This window comes from Harpia harpyja, chromosome 14 (genome assembly GCF_026419915.1).
Source record: "Harpia harpyja isolate bHarHar1 chromosome 14, bHarHar1 primary haplotype, whole genome shotgun sequence".
NCBI classification, from domain to species: domain Eukaryota; kingdom Metazoa; phylum Chordata; class Aves; order Accipitriformes; family Accipitridae; genus Harpia; species Harpia harpyja.
In genome coordinates, this window is record NC_068953.1 from 2797014 (window position 1) to 2815685 (window position 18672).

Here is an 18672-nt window from a genome sequence, read left to right on the forward strand (position 1 = left end):
GAAAACGTCCATAATGTAAATGTACAGCACTCGCTTATCAGCTCTCATCTCGAAAGCACTCTGTAAGGAGAATTTAATTATACGCAATTACAGATGAATTCTGAGATCCAAATGAATTCAAAGGAAGACAACTTAGGATCAGATCAAGTCCATTTCACATCTGCTGCACAAAGGGCAGAATTACACAGGCAATTTGGTACGTGGCGGTAGCAGTTAGGCAGAGGCAGCGAGCGTGATCCTCCTGCTGCCAGTGCAAACTCCCGGAGGCTGTATTTTTGCGGTCCCTGATGCCTGTAGGTCGCAGGGGAAGGGAGCATCACACGGAGAACCGTGCGGCGAGCAGCGTGCCAAGGGGCCAGGGCGATGCAGGCAGGAGGCTGCCCCAGCCCGAGATGGTCCATGTGAATTTTCCCAATGCAGAAAATAATACGTAGGGGCACACGAGCAAGGCTGGCCGAGCAAACACAGTCTCCCCACTCTCTCTGGCCACCCTGCAGTGTTCCGAAGAGAAAGGACAGAACTGGAGCTGGACATTACAGCACGAACCCAGAGTTCCCGTTTGAGCCATCGCTCTTGCCTTCATCCCACATTAACCCTGTACCCAAAAGCCCTCACCACCAACAAAGAATAACAAAAGGACCTCACGCATACCTTAGCAAATATAAATTAGATGTTTCCTTTTTTTGAGCTGTCTGGAATCTCAGGAGGCACCCGCAAGCAAACGCTACCCAGACGTGCAGACAGCACGGATGTGTCAGAGCACTCATGTGAGAGCCAAAGTTAAAATATGCCTGCAAAGCACCAGTAGCTCCATTCTTATGACTAACGCATCCCAAAGGTGCCATAACATGCACTGATGCAATGAATTCTGGGGCGCTGGAAGGAGTACAGTGAGAGGAGGAGCTGGAGAGGAGAGTTTCTTAGGAAAGCCAGCAAGTTATTTTTCCACAATTTATCATACTACTTTTACACTGTGAGTTAGCCTTTTCCTCCAACTGCAGAGATGAAAAGTCACACAACTCCAGCATGAATTAAGCCAGCCAAGAAAAAGAAAGGCAGCTTTCTCTGCTCCCCGGGGCATATATTAAGCCTATTTGTTAACATTTTTTGATATGTGGAGGAGACAAACTTCAAGGAAGGAATGTGGACATCTCCTATCTGAAACAAAATCTACCATGTTGGAACGGGCTGAACATGTTTCGTTAGGAAGATGTGTTAGGGGCAGTAGTATATTTGAGCGGTAAGGCTTACATTTTTCAGCGCAGATAATAGAGCGCGGTGCTGCCCTTGTGAATAACAGTCACACGATGGACTTTTACAGTACTGGTGGAAATACTAAACAGCACATCTGCAGCCTGGCAGAAGAGTAAGATGTGTGCCTGGGCAGAGCGGGAGGAACGTCAGCAGCAAAGCAGACCCCAACCGCTGCAGTCACAGAAGCTCCCAGGGTTTACGTGCTCCCGTGGACGACGAGCTGAGTGTCAGCAAAACTCCATGAGCCTTTAGAGTAGATAAAGTTACCTGTAAACGTGTTGGGAAGCTTCCTCCTGAACCGCCATCGGCAGCAACCATCAGCAATCTTTCCAGGGACATGGAAACATCCGTGGAAGGAAACCTGCAAGATTTGAAGTGGGTGGCGTGAGGCTTTCAAGCAATACATAATTAATGATATCTCGAATACATGCAAATAATTTACATGTGTAAAAAAATCTCCAAGTCTGAAAACCCAGACTAAGAAAGACTGCGACTGTTTAATCATTTACTGTAATAGCAGTATTGTCATTAAAAAGGCGCCACGATGCGATTCTTGCAGCAGATGAAAAGGAGGGACAATACATGCAGATGCTACTCATATTTTCTCTTCCTGCTCTCCCAGTGGTTTAATTTATATCTGATGAGACTACAGTTTTAAGAAGGAGAATGGCACATTAGTCTCACTGGTAATACCGCTCAGGATGAAAGCACTCTCATTATTCGCACTGAAAGATCCAGATTTGCTCAAACAAGAACTGTCACAACATGCTGAGGTCCAGGGATTCCTAAGGGAGCTAGTCTGACATATTTGAAGCTGATTTGCATTAATTTATGAATATTACATAGTCTGTTTGTCCAATGGTTCTAAAGATGTTTAGTCAATGCATACCTTGAGTTAATTCAATAGAAAAACTGTCAGATAATACGCCAAGGGATGGGCACAGCAATTCTGGCAACCCCTCCTCATTAAACATCGGGTGTAAAGAACTGCAGAAGGATTTCATCGCAGGAGTTAATGAGCTATAAATATTGAAAATACTGAGACGCTCCAACTACATTAAAATGTTGCAACTATAAAGGTAAATACCAAATCCACAAGGGTCCTTGAGATCAAAGCCTGGTGAAGAGTGTCACTGGGAGGAGAGAGAAAAGAAGGGGGAAAGAATGAGAAGGGCAGAAATAAACTCCTGAGCCTGCTGGGAGATAGCTTTGGAAAACTTGAGATAACGACTCTAATACAGCTGCAGCACTGGCTCTAATTAGGATAAATCAGGCCTTCCCTAATTGCTTTTAATCCCCTTGGCTTCTCTGAAAACAGGAGTGACCACGCACAAGGCACGCAGCCCTGTGCCGGAACGCGTGGCACGTGGAGGAGAGCACCGTGTCGGCGGTCCGCAGCCTCCTTACCCCGCTGGTGCTCTCGGAGGCAATTTCCCATACGGGATCAGATCTGCAGGCTGGCCAGATACAGAGGGATGGAGGGAGGCCAAGGACACCGTGATCTGCAAGAGCATCTGTCTCCATCGGCACGTTGCCTTTGCAAAGCAAGATGCAGGTGACATTACGCACTTCCTCAATTGAATTAATTGCTTTCCTTTTCCAGATGTTGCTGTTACAATCATCCCAAACCCCTGCAGATAGGTGTCCTTCAGGTGGAGCTACTGAGCGTGCTATAAAGAGCAGATGGAGCATTTTTGCACTCCAGTTGCTTTGAAACGCAGCGTGTGCATTTGAGCTGATCCATACCTTTATTCGCTCTATTTTCCTTTAAAGCTTTTTTTTTTCCCTTCAATTAGCTGCTGGGCTTCTTTTTAGAAGGCGGACATCTCTTGCCAAATTCTCTTTCAGAAGGAAGAATGGAATTCCCTGCGTTTCCATCTGTAGATCACAGAGGTATCCTGAGTCAACTGCAGACAGCCAAAGCTCTCTTGCCTAAGGTGTAAACAGAGAAAATACCAACTTTTGATCTGCTTCTACCTTTCCAGTGAAGTCAGTACAAGTATCAACATGGGAAAATGAAAAAAAAACGGTTTGCTGGTCTGTCTTGCATTCTCTGTGTGCATGCAAAGGACTCGCACAAAACTACAGGGTAAAGATGGAAATGGTTTGGTTAAAGGTAGGCATTCATCCTTCCTGAGAGCTAGGAGCCACCACACCATTTAAGAATATTAAAAGACTTCAAAAATAGAGCTAAAATGGTATTATTTCTCTGGGTAATGTCTCTGCCCCAGGGTGAGATTCATCCCTGTTCATAAACACCCTGTGCTATTAAACTACCGAAATCTATCCTTTCCTGTTACCAGCCTATTATATATCAATTAAATGAAACTCCGATAATGATTTCAGTGGAAGCAGTATCTTGGAGTTTATTAGTCTTGGGCAACCCTAGCAGCCAGATCTTTCTCAAAGCCTAACAATCAAGAAATTTCTTACGTAGTGACCTCAAAGTGCTCTGGCTTGGTTGGTTCTTTATTTATAGCTGAGCGTCGGATTTTGCAGGCTGGAGCAGCGGGTTCCCATGGCAGTGGTAGGAGGCTTGGGGAGCACAGCGGCTGTGTCCCTGCTGCTTGTGGACTCCGAGCTTGGATGAAACACAGGCATAGCCAGGAGGCACCTTGCATGCCATGTAATGCAAAATAATTAATGAGTTAATTTGCATATCAAATACAGTTTATGCACAGCAAGATATTTTGCCTTTAAAAAAAAATAAAAGTTAGTAAAATATCAATCCTGGAAAGCAAGAGCCTATGTTTTCCTACCTGCTGCAGCAGGGAAAGTCTCCCCAAGGAGCCAACGTGCCTCTTGCAGCAGGAGGGAACAGGGTTTACCTGTGGGGATCCTTCCCCGGCTGCCTGGTTACGAGGAATAACAAGAATAAGGCCAAGTTTGGGGATCCGAGAGCTAATACTTGGGTTTGACCTTGGTTCCTGAGTTACCTTGAACTCTGTTGTAGTTGGGAGGTGGAAAGAGGAGGGTATCCATCAGGCACAGGAGATCTGTGCCGCAGCTCGTGACTCCCCTTTGCACAGCTTCCCAGCCAGAGTGATTCAGTAGGTATTTCACAGTTTAACGTATATGTCATTTGTACGAGTCTCAATGTAGACTTTTTGTAATAAAAACTGTTTCCAGTATCTATGGGTTGAAATCCAAGCCAGGAAGGAAAGAAAAGGCAAGAGCCGTATTTTTTTTTCTTTTTTTTTAGATAATAATATAAAATGTATATATTGCTGAAACAGGCGTGTTTGTAGCCCCTTCCTGTCCTGCCCACCCAAAACTATAAAATGCATTGGCTTGCGTGTAACAACCTGGATTTGCATACTCAAACAAGCTGTAAATGTTGGTGCTAGATTAAAGACTGTACTTCAGAGAAAACTTTGGAAGGAGAAAAAAAAAAAAAAAGATATTTTCAAGACTCATATTTCATTTTTATATTCTTGAACTTCCTATAATTTCATTGCTTTCCCTTTTCTGTCCTGTCCCCAGACACTGGCAAACCAACGGAAACATCTCTGCGATATGCAAGAGAGGACAAAGCAAAGTCAATGCATCAAGCTAAAAAGAGGGAAAGGCTTCAGGTGACCACGGGGGTTATAAAATGATGTTAACACCTTACAAAGTAAAGTCTACCCGAGGCACAAGATAAATGGAAGGATTTAGCTATGGAGTTTGGTTCCATCTGGAGAACTGCCAAAAGCACGGAGCAGCCTGCTGTGGGTCTTGGTGCGATGCGGTAGCCGGTGTTACCGTGTTTGCCTCTGAGGCTCGTGCTGCAGGTGATACGAACGGTTCATGCAATGTTGCTGGTGCTCCCCTGGCAGCGTCTGCTCCTGGGACAGCGTTCCTTCCCCTTCTCCTAATAGAAAAAAATACAGGATTGCCACGAGCAGTGACATACTGCTGTCGCTTCCCATCTCTCAGCGGCCGTTGTTCCCATGTAGCTGCTCAATTCACAAAGATCTGTTCCTGTTCCCTCACCTGAAACTCTGAAATTTTCATCTCAGCCTCCACCAAGTGACTCCACAATCATTCAGTTGGTTTTACTCATCCTCTAATTTCCATGAAATGCCATTGCAGTTGTAGTGGGGTAATGATCAGAGTTTGGCTTTGCTTGGCGGGTTAGGGAGTGCTGCAGGATTCCTACCTCTCTTTGGCTACCCCCGTGACGATGCATCGCTTTTGTGTTTGCCTGTTCTGACTTCCATCACGGCTTCTGAGCTGTGAACGGGTCTAAAGATTGCCAATTCGTTGAATTTAGACATAAGTTTGCAAGTGCTTCCAGATCCTGCCTACCTGGAAGCCAATGGGGGATGTGTTATCTGAGTACAGGTGAAACAGCCCAATACTGGACACCGAAGAGCAAATGGAGAGAGAAGCAAAAACCAGTCTGAAAAATTCTAACTTTGCAAACTTCCCCCCCACCCCATTCTATCTCCTACAGATTTACCAAAGTACGACTCCTTATGCTGCTGCCCTGAGGGGTGCAAGAAGCCGTGGGGAGCCCGTACGTGCACTGACCCCCCCCAAAAAAAGCTGACAGCCCCTTCCTCAAAGAGCTGACAAGCCCATCGCACCAGGACACGTGAGCTAATCCAGGCAAGGCGGGTGTTGACTCCCAGAGCGCATGTCTCACCCAAAACCTTCCCTGCACGGTGATCTCCACCTGCCAAGAATCCAGAACCATGAAACAGGCTCCCCTGAAGTCACCAGTTTAGTTTAAACATTTTGAAAGAATGGCTATTTCTTTAAACATTATTACACATTTTTGCACAGCAACAAAACCAGCAGTCAGCACGAGCTTGGCACGTCAAAGCAGTCAGCAAGCACTGCTAGTTTGATGAGAAAACTGGGAAAACAGGCAACAGTTGGTTCATGCAGCTTTCTCTAATGCACCTTCCTGCTGCCTGTATCCTGCTGCTTCTGGCATGCCAACACCCGCGCTGTTACATCTTCTGTGGCATTTTACTCATGCCGTCCAGATTCGGATAGCATCCGCTTGCAGGCTTCATGCTTCCTAGATGCATCCAGCTAGCATGGGAAGGAGAAGAGTTTAGCTATTACCTTGCTAGCTACCAGAATATGCTGTCAGTGTTTTGTTGCTATATTTATGCTGACTCCACCTGCGCGGACCAGTGGCCGGCAAGAGAAGGGAAAGGCACCGACAGGAGAGGGTGCTAACGATTTAGGGAACGGGATTGAGCCAGGCAGATTATGCAGATAGTGGCCCCCGACCCGCTGCCCCTGCAGCAAACATCAAAGCCAGGGTCAGATCAGTGAGCGGCTCTCACAGAGGATGCTTTTCAGGAGGGAGAATAAGCAGATCGAGGCTGTGACAGCTAATCTGTATCTCTAAATCCATCCCTGTAATTATTACTATAAGCTTTCCAAGAGACCATTAGATTTGAAAAGTAAATTTGAATTTATAAATGGAGTCCTTCTAGATAGGATCCGGCTCCATCCAAGGCATCATTTAATAGCTTTACCGACTGATAAAGTTTGAAAGATCAGCGGAGGGGTCAAAACTGCATTGAAATGCTTGACGGCCGTCCTCAGCTGTTGCAGCGTGTTTGATTCCATTTAGATCAGCAGTTTTGAGCTGAGTCACAGTTGTGCAGCCTCAATATCTGCCCTGGAGGCCACACACAAACAGCGGGAAAGGAGCTTTCCAACGCAGACAAATAAGGGCATGGAGTCTCTTTTGGGTTACTCAAGGCCCGTCCCCGTTACGTTTCCCCGTCCCGTTACACAAAACCCCAGCTCCACGCTCGTGACAGCAGGCTCAGGACTCCAGACCGGTGAGGCATGTATGAAGATTACAGTGAGCGTGTTTGGAATTGAGCTGAGGAGCATCATTTCAATAAGGGGATGTTCCAGGCAGACATGAAACGTGGGGATTTGAAGATGAGTTTCCTGCTTAATTTTTTAATCCCTTTCCAAATCTTTCAATGCGCTTGCTTATGCTCTGTGTTTTCATTTCCTCCCCTCACTCCCCCCCGCCCCCTTCCCCTGCTTTGTAGTTTATGCAGACTTTGAGCTTTTTTTCCATTTCATACAACTTGTAGCTAATGATCGGGAGCTCTGCAGTTCCAGGTATGACCTTAAGAAAGTCCCTCAGTCTCTCTGGGGCAGATCTTCCTTTGGTGCAAGGTGCCTTACACCCCACCGTGTTTGTGTTCTCATCTGGGAAATAATGATGGTATCACCTTTCCTCCTGCCTTTTGTCAAGGGAGAGAATGACCTGTCTCTTCCCAAAGTGCTTCAGACAACGACTGTGCTCAGACAGCCATAAACACAGCTATATAATAACCTCCAGACCCATCTCCCCAGTTCATTTACATACGTGGTGCACACATCGCTTCATTCCCAATTTTTTTTTTATTTATTTAGAAATAATAAAATAAGACATAATATATAAAAATCTGTACAATCCACAATTTGTGCAGTACATTAGGAAGACTTCGATACAAAAAGGCTGCAAACAGGAAAATAGTAATGGACAACTGTCAGATGCCTAGATTGTTCACCTTACAAGAGCTGCAGGCCAAAAGTCATTACAAAATCAGTATCTCGTTGGCTGTGGGATGGCAACTATGCAGCACCCTTCTACTTTACAACGGTTGTGAGCAGCCATAATTTAAAGACATTACAGTACTTCTCAGTTTTACCTTGTAATCCATTATGAAAAAGAAGACCTAAGAGAACAAATAAAATATCTGGCCCCTTTGTCTTTTCCGAGAAGAGCGAGTGCTAAGCTAACAACGTAGAAGTTTCTCATGGCTGGGAGAGAGTATCATTAAACACAGCTAGTAAGTAATGCTTTCTACCCTTGCTACTTAACCAAGGACAGCTCGCACGGAAGAGACAGAGGAAAGAAGCGGTCCATCCCCACCTGCCTCGGAAATGCTTTTTGTCACTGTACGCAGTATTATGTTTTAGACAATGTGTCTCATTCAAGTATTTTCAGGGAAGGGCAGAAATAACATATTCCCCCCCAGACCCTAAGCGAAATACAGTATAAACCTTCTGTGCGAGCCGGTTGAGCCAGCTTTATCCTCGATAAAGAGGCCGAACCAACGCCTGTTGGAGTCTGCGGGTAGAGCTCAGTCAGTTTAAAGGGCCCCTAAGTAAGCATCAGCTCGGCCCAGGATCATCGGGAACTGAAGAAACGCTGTCAGTCACTGTATAGTCCTTAAAAATAACAACATTTTTTAAAATGACTAACCCAATTTGCTGCTGCAGAAGTGTGCTACAATAGTCTGTCCTATGCCGGGCTTACCACGGCGTGATGAGAAATACAGAAATGATGGACAAGGGGGAAGGGTACCATGGAGTGTACATTGCAGGTCTCTTTCTAGCAGCTTCCCGGAGCCAGAGGCTGAGTGCAATTCTGCAATGTAAGATTCAATCGGCAAAGACAAAGGGTTATTAAAAAAAAAAAAAGAAAAAGAATGCGGCAGAGAGTGTAATGGATTACCTCAATGCACACCCTTGACAAGACTAGCGCTCGGAAAGCTGGTAACTTTTAAAAATGCCAGTAACTAGAACATGTTTTCAAATTAAAAGTCCATGCTTAAAAATAAATAAAGAGAAGTTCATAGCATTAGGAATCCTATAAGGCTTGCAAGTATTTGCTAAAAATCATGCTAACCGGTAGCATCTAGGTACTAGCTAGCCGAGACTGCCGAGCAGAATTTATACTTTTTGTGGCCTTTTCTTTTTCTTCTTCTCCTTGTCCTCCTTTACAGACTTCTATTTACATTTGGCTTTAAATATGAAAATACTTGATAAACTTTATAAAATGTACATTTTAAAAATATTTCTGAAAAACTGACTTGAAAAACAAAACAAAACAAAAAAAAACCCCAAAACCCAAAACCTCTGCACCAGAAATGTTAAGGGGGAGGGGATTTTTTTTTTTTTTTTTAACCTCTGAATTTCTTTTGCTTTAAAGAAACAAGCTGAATCCTGCATTTCCCATCCCCCATCTCTCATCCCTCCCTCAAATATCTCAAGTATCATTTAGCGGGAACACTGTGCACCTGGGGGATGCCGACCTGGAGAACAGGTCTCCTTTCTCCCAGTCAGCCTCCCTTTTCCATCCCTTCCCCATTGTGTTTTCATGCACCCTCTGTTTCACTGAATACTCTTTGGTTTAGTTATTTTCCTTTTACAAGAATATCACAATAGCAGCACTAGCAGCACTCAGTTGTCTTCACTACTGTTGACCCAGAAACTGCAATCAAATCGCCTTTTTATATTCAGCCTTTCCTCTCTTTTACATCCCCCCACCCCAGTAACAGCCTTAGTACTTGCACTTAATCATCTGCCCTCTCTAGTAGCCAAATCTATGTTTACAACGTCGAATTTCCACAGTTTCGAACCCACCCACTGTAGATACCATCTTATCAGAAACCATTTCATTGCAGGCATTTCTTTCAGGCAGGGCTGGAAGGGGCCAGAGGCCTTCACAGATATCCGTTTGCAGAAGACATTAGACCTAGAACAAGCTGTTTTTTAATGGCATACAGTGATCCAATACTGCAAGAGTTGACTAGGATTATCGTGTCCGTCCCCCCCCACCACCCCTCTCCACCTGCTCCTCGGGGAGCGGGCGTGCAGCGCCGGTTCGCCGTCTCCTTGATCTCAGAGGCACAGAGAATTTACAGCCTTCTGGGTGAAGGAGCCAAAATACCGCTAGAGCCAGAGCTTCGCTGAAGGTCACAAAATCTGCTCAGAGCTCGGTGACACGTCTCGTCCACTGACCGCTCAGTTGGCGTTTGCTGGGGAGAGGAGGCAGGAGATGGCCCTCGCTTTGCAGCCTCGTCCTCCCCGAATAATCCCTCTCTAAACGAGATGGAAACCACGCTTTTTCTGCCACCTTTGCCCTGCTGAAGAGAAGCATTTTTTTTTTTTACAAAACGCTCCAATCCCTGTGCCGTTCTTTCTCTTTTCCTCCCCGTGACCCTCTCCCTTCCTCTCCAAAAACCTCTTCCTGGGGATTTCTCTATCACTCGGCTCATCTGTCCCTAAACGCCTGCTCCAGCGGCGTTTTAGCCTCTAGCATTGATCAGCCGCTTTGCGCGTCCCTGGCAGAGTTGAACTGGTAACACAACGGCAGCCAAGGGGCTGGGGTCAGACGCCTGCAGCACATGGAGGATGGCTCAGTTTTCGGGAGGCTGAGGTTCTAGCGCTGGTTTGGGAATGTGCGCGCTAACACTCGACCCTCGGCTGCTGTCCGGCACGGCGAGCGACCGGCAAGGACAGAGGTTTGCTCGTTTGCTTTCCCCCGACTGCGTTTCTCTTTACAAGAAAGGAAGGGAATTTATTTCCCCATAGAAGAGCAGGGGGAAAGGGGAGGAGTCCTAGCTCACTTTAGATCCGAGTCTTAAGCTTTTAGAATAAGGTGCAAAAGAAAGGTCTTAAAAAGAGAAGAAAAAAAAAAAAAACAAAACAAAAAAAAAGTGTCTGAGGTTTGAAATATTTTTGTTTAAAGCAGCCTGTTCCTTTTTTTTTTTTTCCTTTTTTTTTTTTTTTTTAAATAAACTCCGCTGTGCAAAACTGCGCATTTTCTTTGGTATCCATTTAGGTAGTTTTAACTTAGTACTTTTTCTATGTATATATATATTTTATTTCATTTTTCCTTTAGACAGAGAATTAAATTCTCCCCCCAAAAATCATAATTTTGCTGGAGGCTACTGATTGGCCTGATATTACATAATGCCCCTTATGTAATTGGAAAGAGAGAAATTGATTCTAGCTATCAAACTACTGGCCTCAAAAGGAGTTTAGACTTTCTGGCAACATTGGCCTCTCTGAAGTGATCACGAGCTTTTCAACTCAAAAAGTTCAACACTGACTTTTTTTTTTTTTTAAATTACACAAGAGAAAATAAAAACTACACTGCAACAAAAATAACCATTTGTGTTCATGTAGTTAGCAGCAGCTTTTTAAAAAATAATTATAATAATAATAATAAGGCAGATTCTTGCCTTTGTTATGCCATTAAAAACATTCTTGTTCCCTAGAGAGAAGCATTCTGGAAAAAGTTGAAAAAAAATAATAATAACCCAACCAAAGCTTGCCTGCAAGTTCAAGTTTTGTAAAAAAATATATACATAATTTATTCTACAACATATGTGCCTTCTGTTCATACTTAGACATGTTTAGTGCTTTGTGTTTAGAGTTCATTTTCTGTCATCCCTCCTTTGAGGACAGCCCTAAAACCAGCCTGGGTTTCTCAGGTCTGCTTGCCTTCACACCACTCTTCAACAGTACCGTTGTCTGAAAACTGTTCTGGGCCAACTTCTCAGGTCAACGTGCCTTTGACCGATAGATGTATTTTTTTTTTTTTTTCCTTTCAACCAAAAGAGAGAGGAAGAGTTTGTCAGTCATATTTCCGACTCCCGCCGTAGCGGCCGTGGCTCTAGAGGCACCCCTGCTTGGTTGTGGTGGTCCATGTCCGGGTGGGTGTCTGTGCTCATGCTCTCAGGCACCCCAGTGTCAATCTCATCCTCCTCTTTGCTGGTGAGGGCTACTTCGTTCTCGTAGCAAAAGGAGTTTGCGTTAGAGAGAATGTATTTCTTTTCTGCTAAGTCTCTGGCACTGCAGATGGGTGTGTTGGGCACTTCGTATGTTTTGTGGAACCTCGAGTAGTCCACTTTGTAGTAGTTTTTCTCTTCAAAGAGTACAGGCTCGTAGCGGTGGCCCCAGAGGATTTCGTTTGCCAGATATGAGCTACGGCACTGGGTAGTCATGGCGGTAGCTTCCACCATGCCCTCTAATATTACTACAATTTCAAAGTCAGCATTGTCCATGTCTTGTTTGCTCAAGTCATACAAAGGACTGTCTTCATCTATTTCATGTACTATCGTAATGGGGGAGACCAGAAATATGCGGTCTATTCCGCTGTCAAACCCTACGTTGATGTCTATTTGATCCAAGGGGATGTACTCCCCTTCCGACGTGATCCTGGATTTGAGGAGCTGCGCTCGCACGTGTGCCTCTACCAAGTGGCTTTTCCTCAGGTTTCCAACGCGCCACATCAGGCACAGTTTTCCATCTCTCATGGCCACTACGGCATTGTGGCTGAAGACTAGAGTTTCATTTCTCTTTTTTGGCTTGGCCATCTTTGCCATGACGGCACCAATGATGAAGGCATCAATGATGCAGCCTACTATAGACTGGAAAACCACCATGAAAACTGCGATGGGGCACTCGTCTGTGACGCACCTGAAGCCATAGCCGATCGTGGTCTGGGTCTCAATGGAGAACAGAAAGGCTGCGGTGAAGCTGCTCACTTGAGAGACACAAGGTTTGCTATTTTCTTGATTCTCCAGATCTCCATGCAACAGTGCAATCAACCAAAACACACAGCCAAAAAAAAGCCAGGAGAGGATGAAAGTCAGGCAGAAGATAACTAGCATCCACCTCCAGCGGATGTCCACGCAAGTGGTGAAGATGTCTGCCAGGTATCGCTGTCCCTTCTCGCCCACGTTAATAAACTGGACGTTGCAGTGGCCGTCTTTTTTGACAAAGCGGCTCCTGCATTGCTGTCTGGTATGTACCTTACTCTTTCCATTCCCAAAGCCGTTGGCAACGGCCATGGTTGCCAGCTTCATTCCGTCCTCTTCCGAAGACACGATGCTGTAGCGGTTGGTTCGCACGCTGCCCATCACTACTGCTGTGGACTGAGGTGCTTCTGCTTTAGAAAACAGTCTAAGTTTCTGCAAAACCCTTTGGAGAAACAGTTTTGAAAGTTCTAGAGGAACACACACACACAGAAAAACTGGGGAGAGGCTGGAGTCCCCAAAAGCCCTTGGATCAACCAAGGACAGTCTTCTGGCATGCAGAGTTAGCTTAACAAGTAACCGTCATAGAGAGGGCATGGTCTGCAAGAGAAAGAGAAATGTCATATTAGATCCTGGAGGAAAAGGATAAGGGATCAAACCTGAAAGAATCAAGTAAAATGACTCCTGTGGACCTGCAGGAAGTTTCCTTATTCTTAATGACAGCATTTTCTGGAATGCATAACGTGCGCAGTTGTGTATTGACAGACGTGACATCGTTACTACAAAGAAGGCATCACTCTTCCTGAGGGAAGGCACTGAAGTGATCATGTCACACAAGTCTCTAAGCAATATTCACCTTAAAGCTGGACGTGCAAAGAATCTATCTACTATTTACAACTGTGCTGTCTGTTTATTTTGAAACAAACAATTAGCATTAACATCCATCTGTTCAAACATAAATACTGAAGCAGTTTTTAGTGACATACGATGTGTCTGTCTCCTGGACTGTTTACCTATGACAAACAAGGGAACGTGCAAAAGGGAAGATGACATGTACTGAGAAAAGCAATAAACTTGGAAAATGCAAATGTCCGTGATTTCCATGAAATTACATTGCATATACCTTTTTTTTTTTTAAATTAAGCTAGAAAAAGGAGTTGTGTATGCTTTGCAAGTGGCAGGAATAAGGGCTGCCTTAGTTCCTCTTTATAAACTCATTGGGATCTGTGTATTTTTTATGCTCCCATTAGGCTTAAGTTGTATGAAGCAAACTAAACCTTGTAATGACCCTCATCTGCTTCTGCTAACGCAACTAGCAAAAGGCTACAACAGAGTAGGACCGGCTGAGTGTCTTTGTAACACCTTTGGTGGCAAGTACCAGCACCTTCCCCTCGGGAGCCCGAGGCAGCCAGTTCCATCTCCAACGGGTAACGGCTCGGGGCGTCCCATGGGTCTTAAATGTCAGCAATTAAGACTCAGCAGAGAGGCTACAAAACCTTCTTCCTGAGGGTAGAAGCCACCAAACTTGTTTCAGGGAGGTCTGGCTTAGACCCAGGTTTGGCTTTTAACAAGTGCGTCATCCATTAAGTCATGTACTGTATATCAGGAAATGTAACTGAAATACTGCAGAGGAGAAGAGATGCATTAATGCAACTGCTCCATCCACGCATGCACCCCACGGAGGAAATAAACCTAAAACCGAGTGATGAGGAATGTCTGCTGTCCATTTGCCATAGGAGAGGAGACTTCAGTACCATTTACAGTAGCGGGGGATTAAATCGCGATGCTCTTTGTAAATCGATATTATCAAAACTCATCTGAGTGTCCAAAACCCAACAAAACTGCAACTGCCAAGGAGCACAACCTCTGCCCAGGAAGCGGCTTCAGTGCTCTGTGGCTCTTCCTCTGATTCGTACCTGACAACAGCTGTAGGTAAGAGTTTCTCTCCTTTCCCCAAAACAGCCCCTAAAGCCCTGCAGAGGTGTTCCAAAAAACTTGAGGGATTTCAAACAGTTTCTCAGCCCTCCCACATCCTTCAACCACATTACAAGGGCGTTAGGTCAGCAAACACTTGTTAGGAAAAGAGCAGGTGACAAACAGAAAACATCGTGCTCGCAGTTACATGCGGGATGGTTTTCCCTCTAGAATCTCTTTAGGGTTTACTTTTACCTTCTCTTTTTTCCTCACTTCTGTTTGTTGTGCAAGAATGCGTCCCAACGCCTACTTGCTGAGATTAGTCATCTGTGACTTCAGCGGCGTACAAGACATTTTGGCAGCTTTTGATAGGTTCGGTAATGCCCGGTTTTGAGTACGGCTCTCAGCAATGTAGGCTCACAGTACAGCTGCCCTCTTTCTTATCTGACTATCTTGCCTACACTGTGTAAGGATTCATTTTTTCCCCCTCACACCTTTTTGATCATGGGGTTTCTCATTCCCGTCAGGATATCATTCTCAAAAATACAAAGGAATTCTTTTAATGCTCACTTAAATTATTTTTCTTGGCTGAAAAAGACTTTTATTAGAAACCTGAACACAGGGGGGAAGTGAAATTATTGTTGATACATTCCACGCAAAAATCTTCTTGAAAAACCATTGCATTGGTCTGCAAATCGATCACTTTTATAAACCACATCCTATAATCACAGTCATGTTCGATTTCCACATTCAAAGTCTTGTTTTGTTCCAAGCTGATGGAAACACACAGCCTAGGAAACAGTTTATTTTGAAGTCTTTTTTTTTTTTTTCCCCCCTGCATTGTCTCTTGGATTTTAGAGGAAAACTTGTAGTGGAGGGAAAGATAAGCTGTAAAGTCTCAAGTGTCTGAATATGCAGCTCCCCCCACAAAAGTCTTGACCCGAGGGCATTTGTTTGAATTCCACAAATCACTGAAATCATCATGCCAGCTTCCTGAGGCGAGCTGGCTGCATTTGGAAGTTTGGGACCCAAATTAGGTATCGTACATTGTCATATTCCTACTCCGAATGGCTGAGCACCTTCTACCTACTGTACCTCGCACCGCATTTCTCCCTCCTAGCTGCACACTGTCGGTGCTCTGCCCTTGGGAGCGGACATGCCCCGATTGGGCTCTAACGATCCTTAAACTCGGGAGTATGCCTGGGAGCACCTTGTGCTACCTTTACACGCTACCTGAAGTTTATACAACAAAGCTCTGGCATGCTCCACTGCAGCATAGATATCTTCTTTCTTTTACAGCACAACTTGCCTCTCTTCCTTGCAAGGGCTGGGAGCGGGGAGGATGCCGGGATGGGAGCACAACCAGCACCGTGCGCAGGGACCAGCCAGTGCAACGCAGCAGGTCTGATCTTGCTCCCGCTCGTGGCAGCGCAGGCCCTGTAAAACGCCCGGTAGATCCACTGGCTGCCTGATCACACACCTGATCGGTGCTCACCCTGACTTTCACAACCAGTTTCAATAAAGGTTCCCGCCCCCCAAATCCCAGAAACAATCAAACTAGCGTGAAAATCGAACAGTGCTTCTTATTTGGCTAATCCACCTGCTGCTCAAAGGCAAAGCAAGTTTGCCACCCTCCACCCCACCCCATTAGCAGTTGTTGGTGGCACCGAAGATGCCAAGCTAGTATGGGACCAGCCCTGCAATCCTCACCAGACAAAAGAATCCAGCCCAGTACCCACCAACCAACCCAAATCTTTACACAATTGGGCCCAACGCACTGCAGCCAGACACACACACGCACACGCACGCAGCTGTAAATTCAGTCATCACTAGGTGTGTTATTAATTCAGGCTACCTTTCCTGCTGGAAGAGAATACAAGACTAGAGCAATGCAGCTTGTAATTACCAGCCCTGGCACCGACGCAGCATTACCAGGAAGGGATGAGATGGGATGGGAGAGTCCTGAGCTTGCTCTGCCGTGAGGGGATGCTTGGAGGAGCAGAGAAAAACGGGGCTGTGCTGCATCTGCAGCATTTCTGAACCAACGTTATTGGAAATGCCGCGATGAGGAGCCCGAACCCTCACTTTCCCCTTAGCAAGCATCCCCCTCGAGACCTCCCCCCAGCAAAGACGCTCACGTCGCGTGTCTAAACTCCCCAACGAACAGCTCGAAGCGAATTTGTGCAGAAGGTTTAATACCGAGCAAAAACTCTGAAGCGCAAAAGGAGCGGGGCGGCAGGGGGGGAAGACAGAGGAGCACTAACGAGTGCTTGGAGCAGTTATTCCCAGGCTGACGCCACACAGCCCTGCAGAATGAGCCGGGCACATGTTGCTAAGAGAGAACCAGCACTACCTTAGCCAAACGCCTTTCCCTGCTGCCCTTAGTAAACAGAACAAAGGAGTTATTCGCCCCAGCGAAGCCTGTTCCCACAGTCCCTGCTCCATCGCTGCCGGGTACGGCCACCCCTGTAACCTTTCCCCAGACCCCCGCGTTACTTATAAGTCATTCCCCAGGGCTTCTCCGCTGGTTTGAGTAGGAGTCAAGTTACACAAAGTGGTGAGCTGTCTTCAGGAGAAGGATCTGTCCTTCGCCATCAGGCAGTGGGGGGGGGGGGGAGGAAGAAAGAAAAAAAAAAAAAAGAGCAGATGATGTAGGGAAATGGGTGCAAAGAAATAGGAGAAAGGAAAGGACAAGTGGCTTTTGCATCTGCTGTCCTGCGAAGGAGAGGGGTTCAGGATATTTCTAGCTGATGACAAAATAACTACAAGTGAAATAGTCATCACCAGGGGGTGTACTTGATGCACCGGCTGGGAGGATGGAAAAGCAAACAAGTGTAAAGGTAAGGCTGAACCAGAAACAAGTGCCGGCTGCCTGCGGGGTGGAAAGGTGGCAGCAGGCAGGGAGAGGACCGAGATGGGGGTCCTGGCTCAGCCCGGGCCACCGGCGTGGCCCCGGCCCAGGCACCTGCGGGTCCCCGCCTGCCCCAACCTCAGGAAGATGACAAAGCAGCCACCGAAGCCCCGCAAATAAATCTGCCATCTCTTATCAGTATTTTTTCCTTTGACTGTCATGAACTAAGTTGAAACAATACAGTCTCTTCGCGGGCTCCCCAGCTGCAACGGCTTTTTTTTTTTTTCTTTCTTCCTAGTTTTTTTGGCCAGGCTGATTAAAAATAAAGACAATCCCCCGTTTTGCATACTGCCAATGAATGAAGTTACAGGTTCGTTTCACACCCCTCTCAAACATTTTGGACACTCCTTTTGCAAACACTCATCTGATCTCTAAGACTTGATACTTTTGACCTCTCCCTTGTACAGGAAACACCAGGCGAGAAGAATGGAAAGGGATGGAGCGGTGCTACTTCTGCGACACGGAGTTGTCATGCAAACTTCCAGCCCTTCCCCAGAATAAAATATCGCGGGGTGGAGGGGTGGGGGGGGGAGCAGCTGGTGCATGGAAAGTTATGAACATAAACAGATGCTGCAAGCAGATGCTCGAGTGTTCCCAGCATACCTATCTAATTATTTTAGGCACTGAGAATAGCTCGTGGACGGTGCATGAGAATGCAGGAGTTCCCCCTCCAACCGGCTATGCCCAAGCGTGAAAGACATCGACCGACAAGGAAAGCTTTCTCTCGGCACCCAGACAGCTATCCTACCCCTGGAAACCAGGCTGGCTATTCGGGAGGCGCCCGGGTGGGCTTCTTAAATAGATCTAGAAAGAAGGCGCTCCTTACCTGCCTTCAAGGAGGTGCTTAGAGAGTTAAAAGGCTGTAAGATCCAGCAGCTGGAGAGGAGAGGAGGCGGGGGACGGGACGACAAACACTGGACGGGATGAGGAATGGAAGGGGGGGGGGAAAAAACCCACGCAGCAAGGCAATCCCGGGGGTGCCCGCCGGCCTCCGCCGCACCGCTCGCAACTGAGCCACTCAATGAGCCGCTGCCCCTTTTTTTGCTGGGGCGGCCATGGGATGTTTAATAGCGGCCCCGGAGGCCCCGCCCACCGAGCTCGGTCCGCACCAATAGGAAACGGGAGGCCGGACCGAGCCCAACCCGCGCCGGGGGCAGCGGGGTCGGGGGAGAAGCTGAGGAGAAATGGCGGGGCCCCGGGGATGAGGAGGCTGGGGGGGGGGGATAGCGAGGGTGTCGGGGTTTGGGGGGGGGTCTCCCCGGGGTGGAGGGTGCTGGGGGGATGCCGGGGAGGATGGGGGGGATCCCT

The 18672-nt window shown here is 46.5% G+C and overlaps 1 protein-coding gene across 1 annotated transcript; it reads right to left on the reverse strand.

Annotated features, from left to right (window-relative positions):
* Positions 1–11340: 11340 nt before the first annotated feature.
* On the reverse strand, positions 11341–18286 carry KCNJ2 (potassium inwardly rectifying channel subfamily J member 2). Its single transcript, XM_052808357.1, has 2 exons — positions 18191–18286; positions 11341–13139 (listed from the first exon to the last, which is right to left on the reverse strand). Exon 2 carries the CDS (start codon positions 12921–12923, stop codon positions 11640–11642), a length of 1284 nt encoding a protein of 427 aa, XP_052664317.1. The 5' UTR covers positions 12924–13139; positions 18191–18286; the 3' UTR covers positions 11341–11639.
* Between the last annotated feature and the right edge of the window lie 386 nt (positions 18287–18672).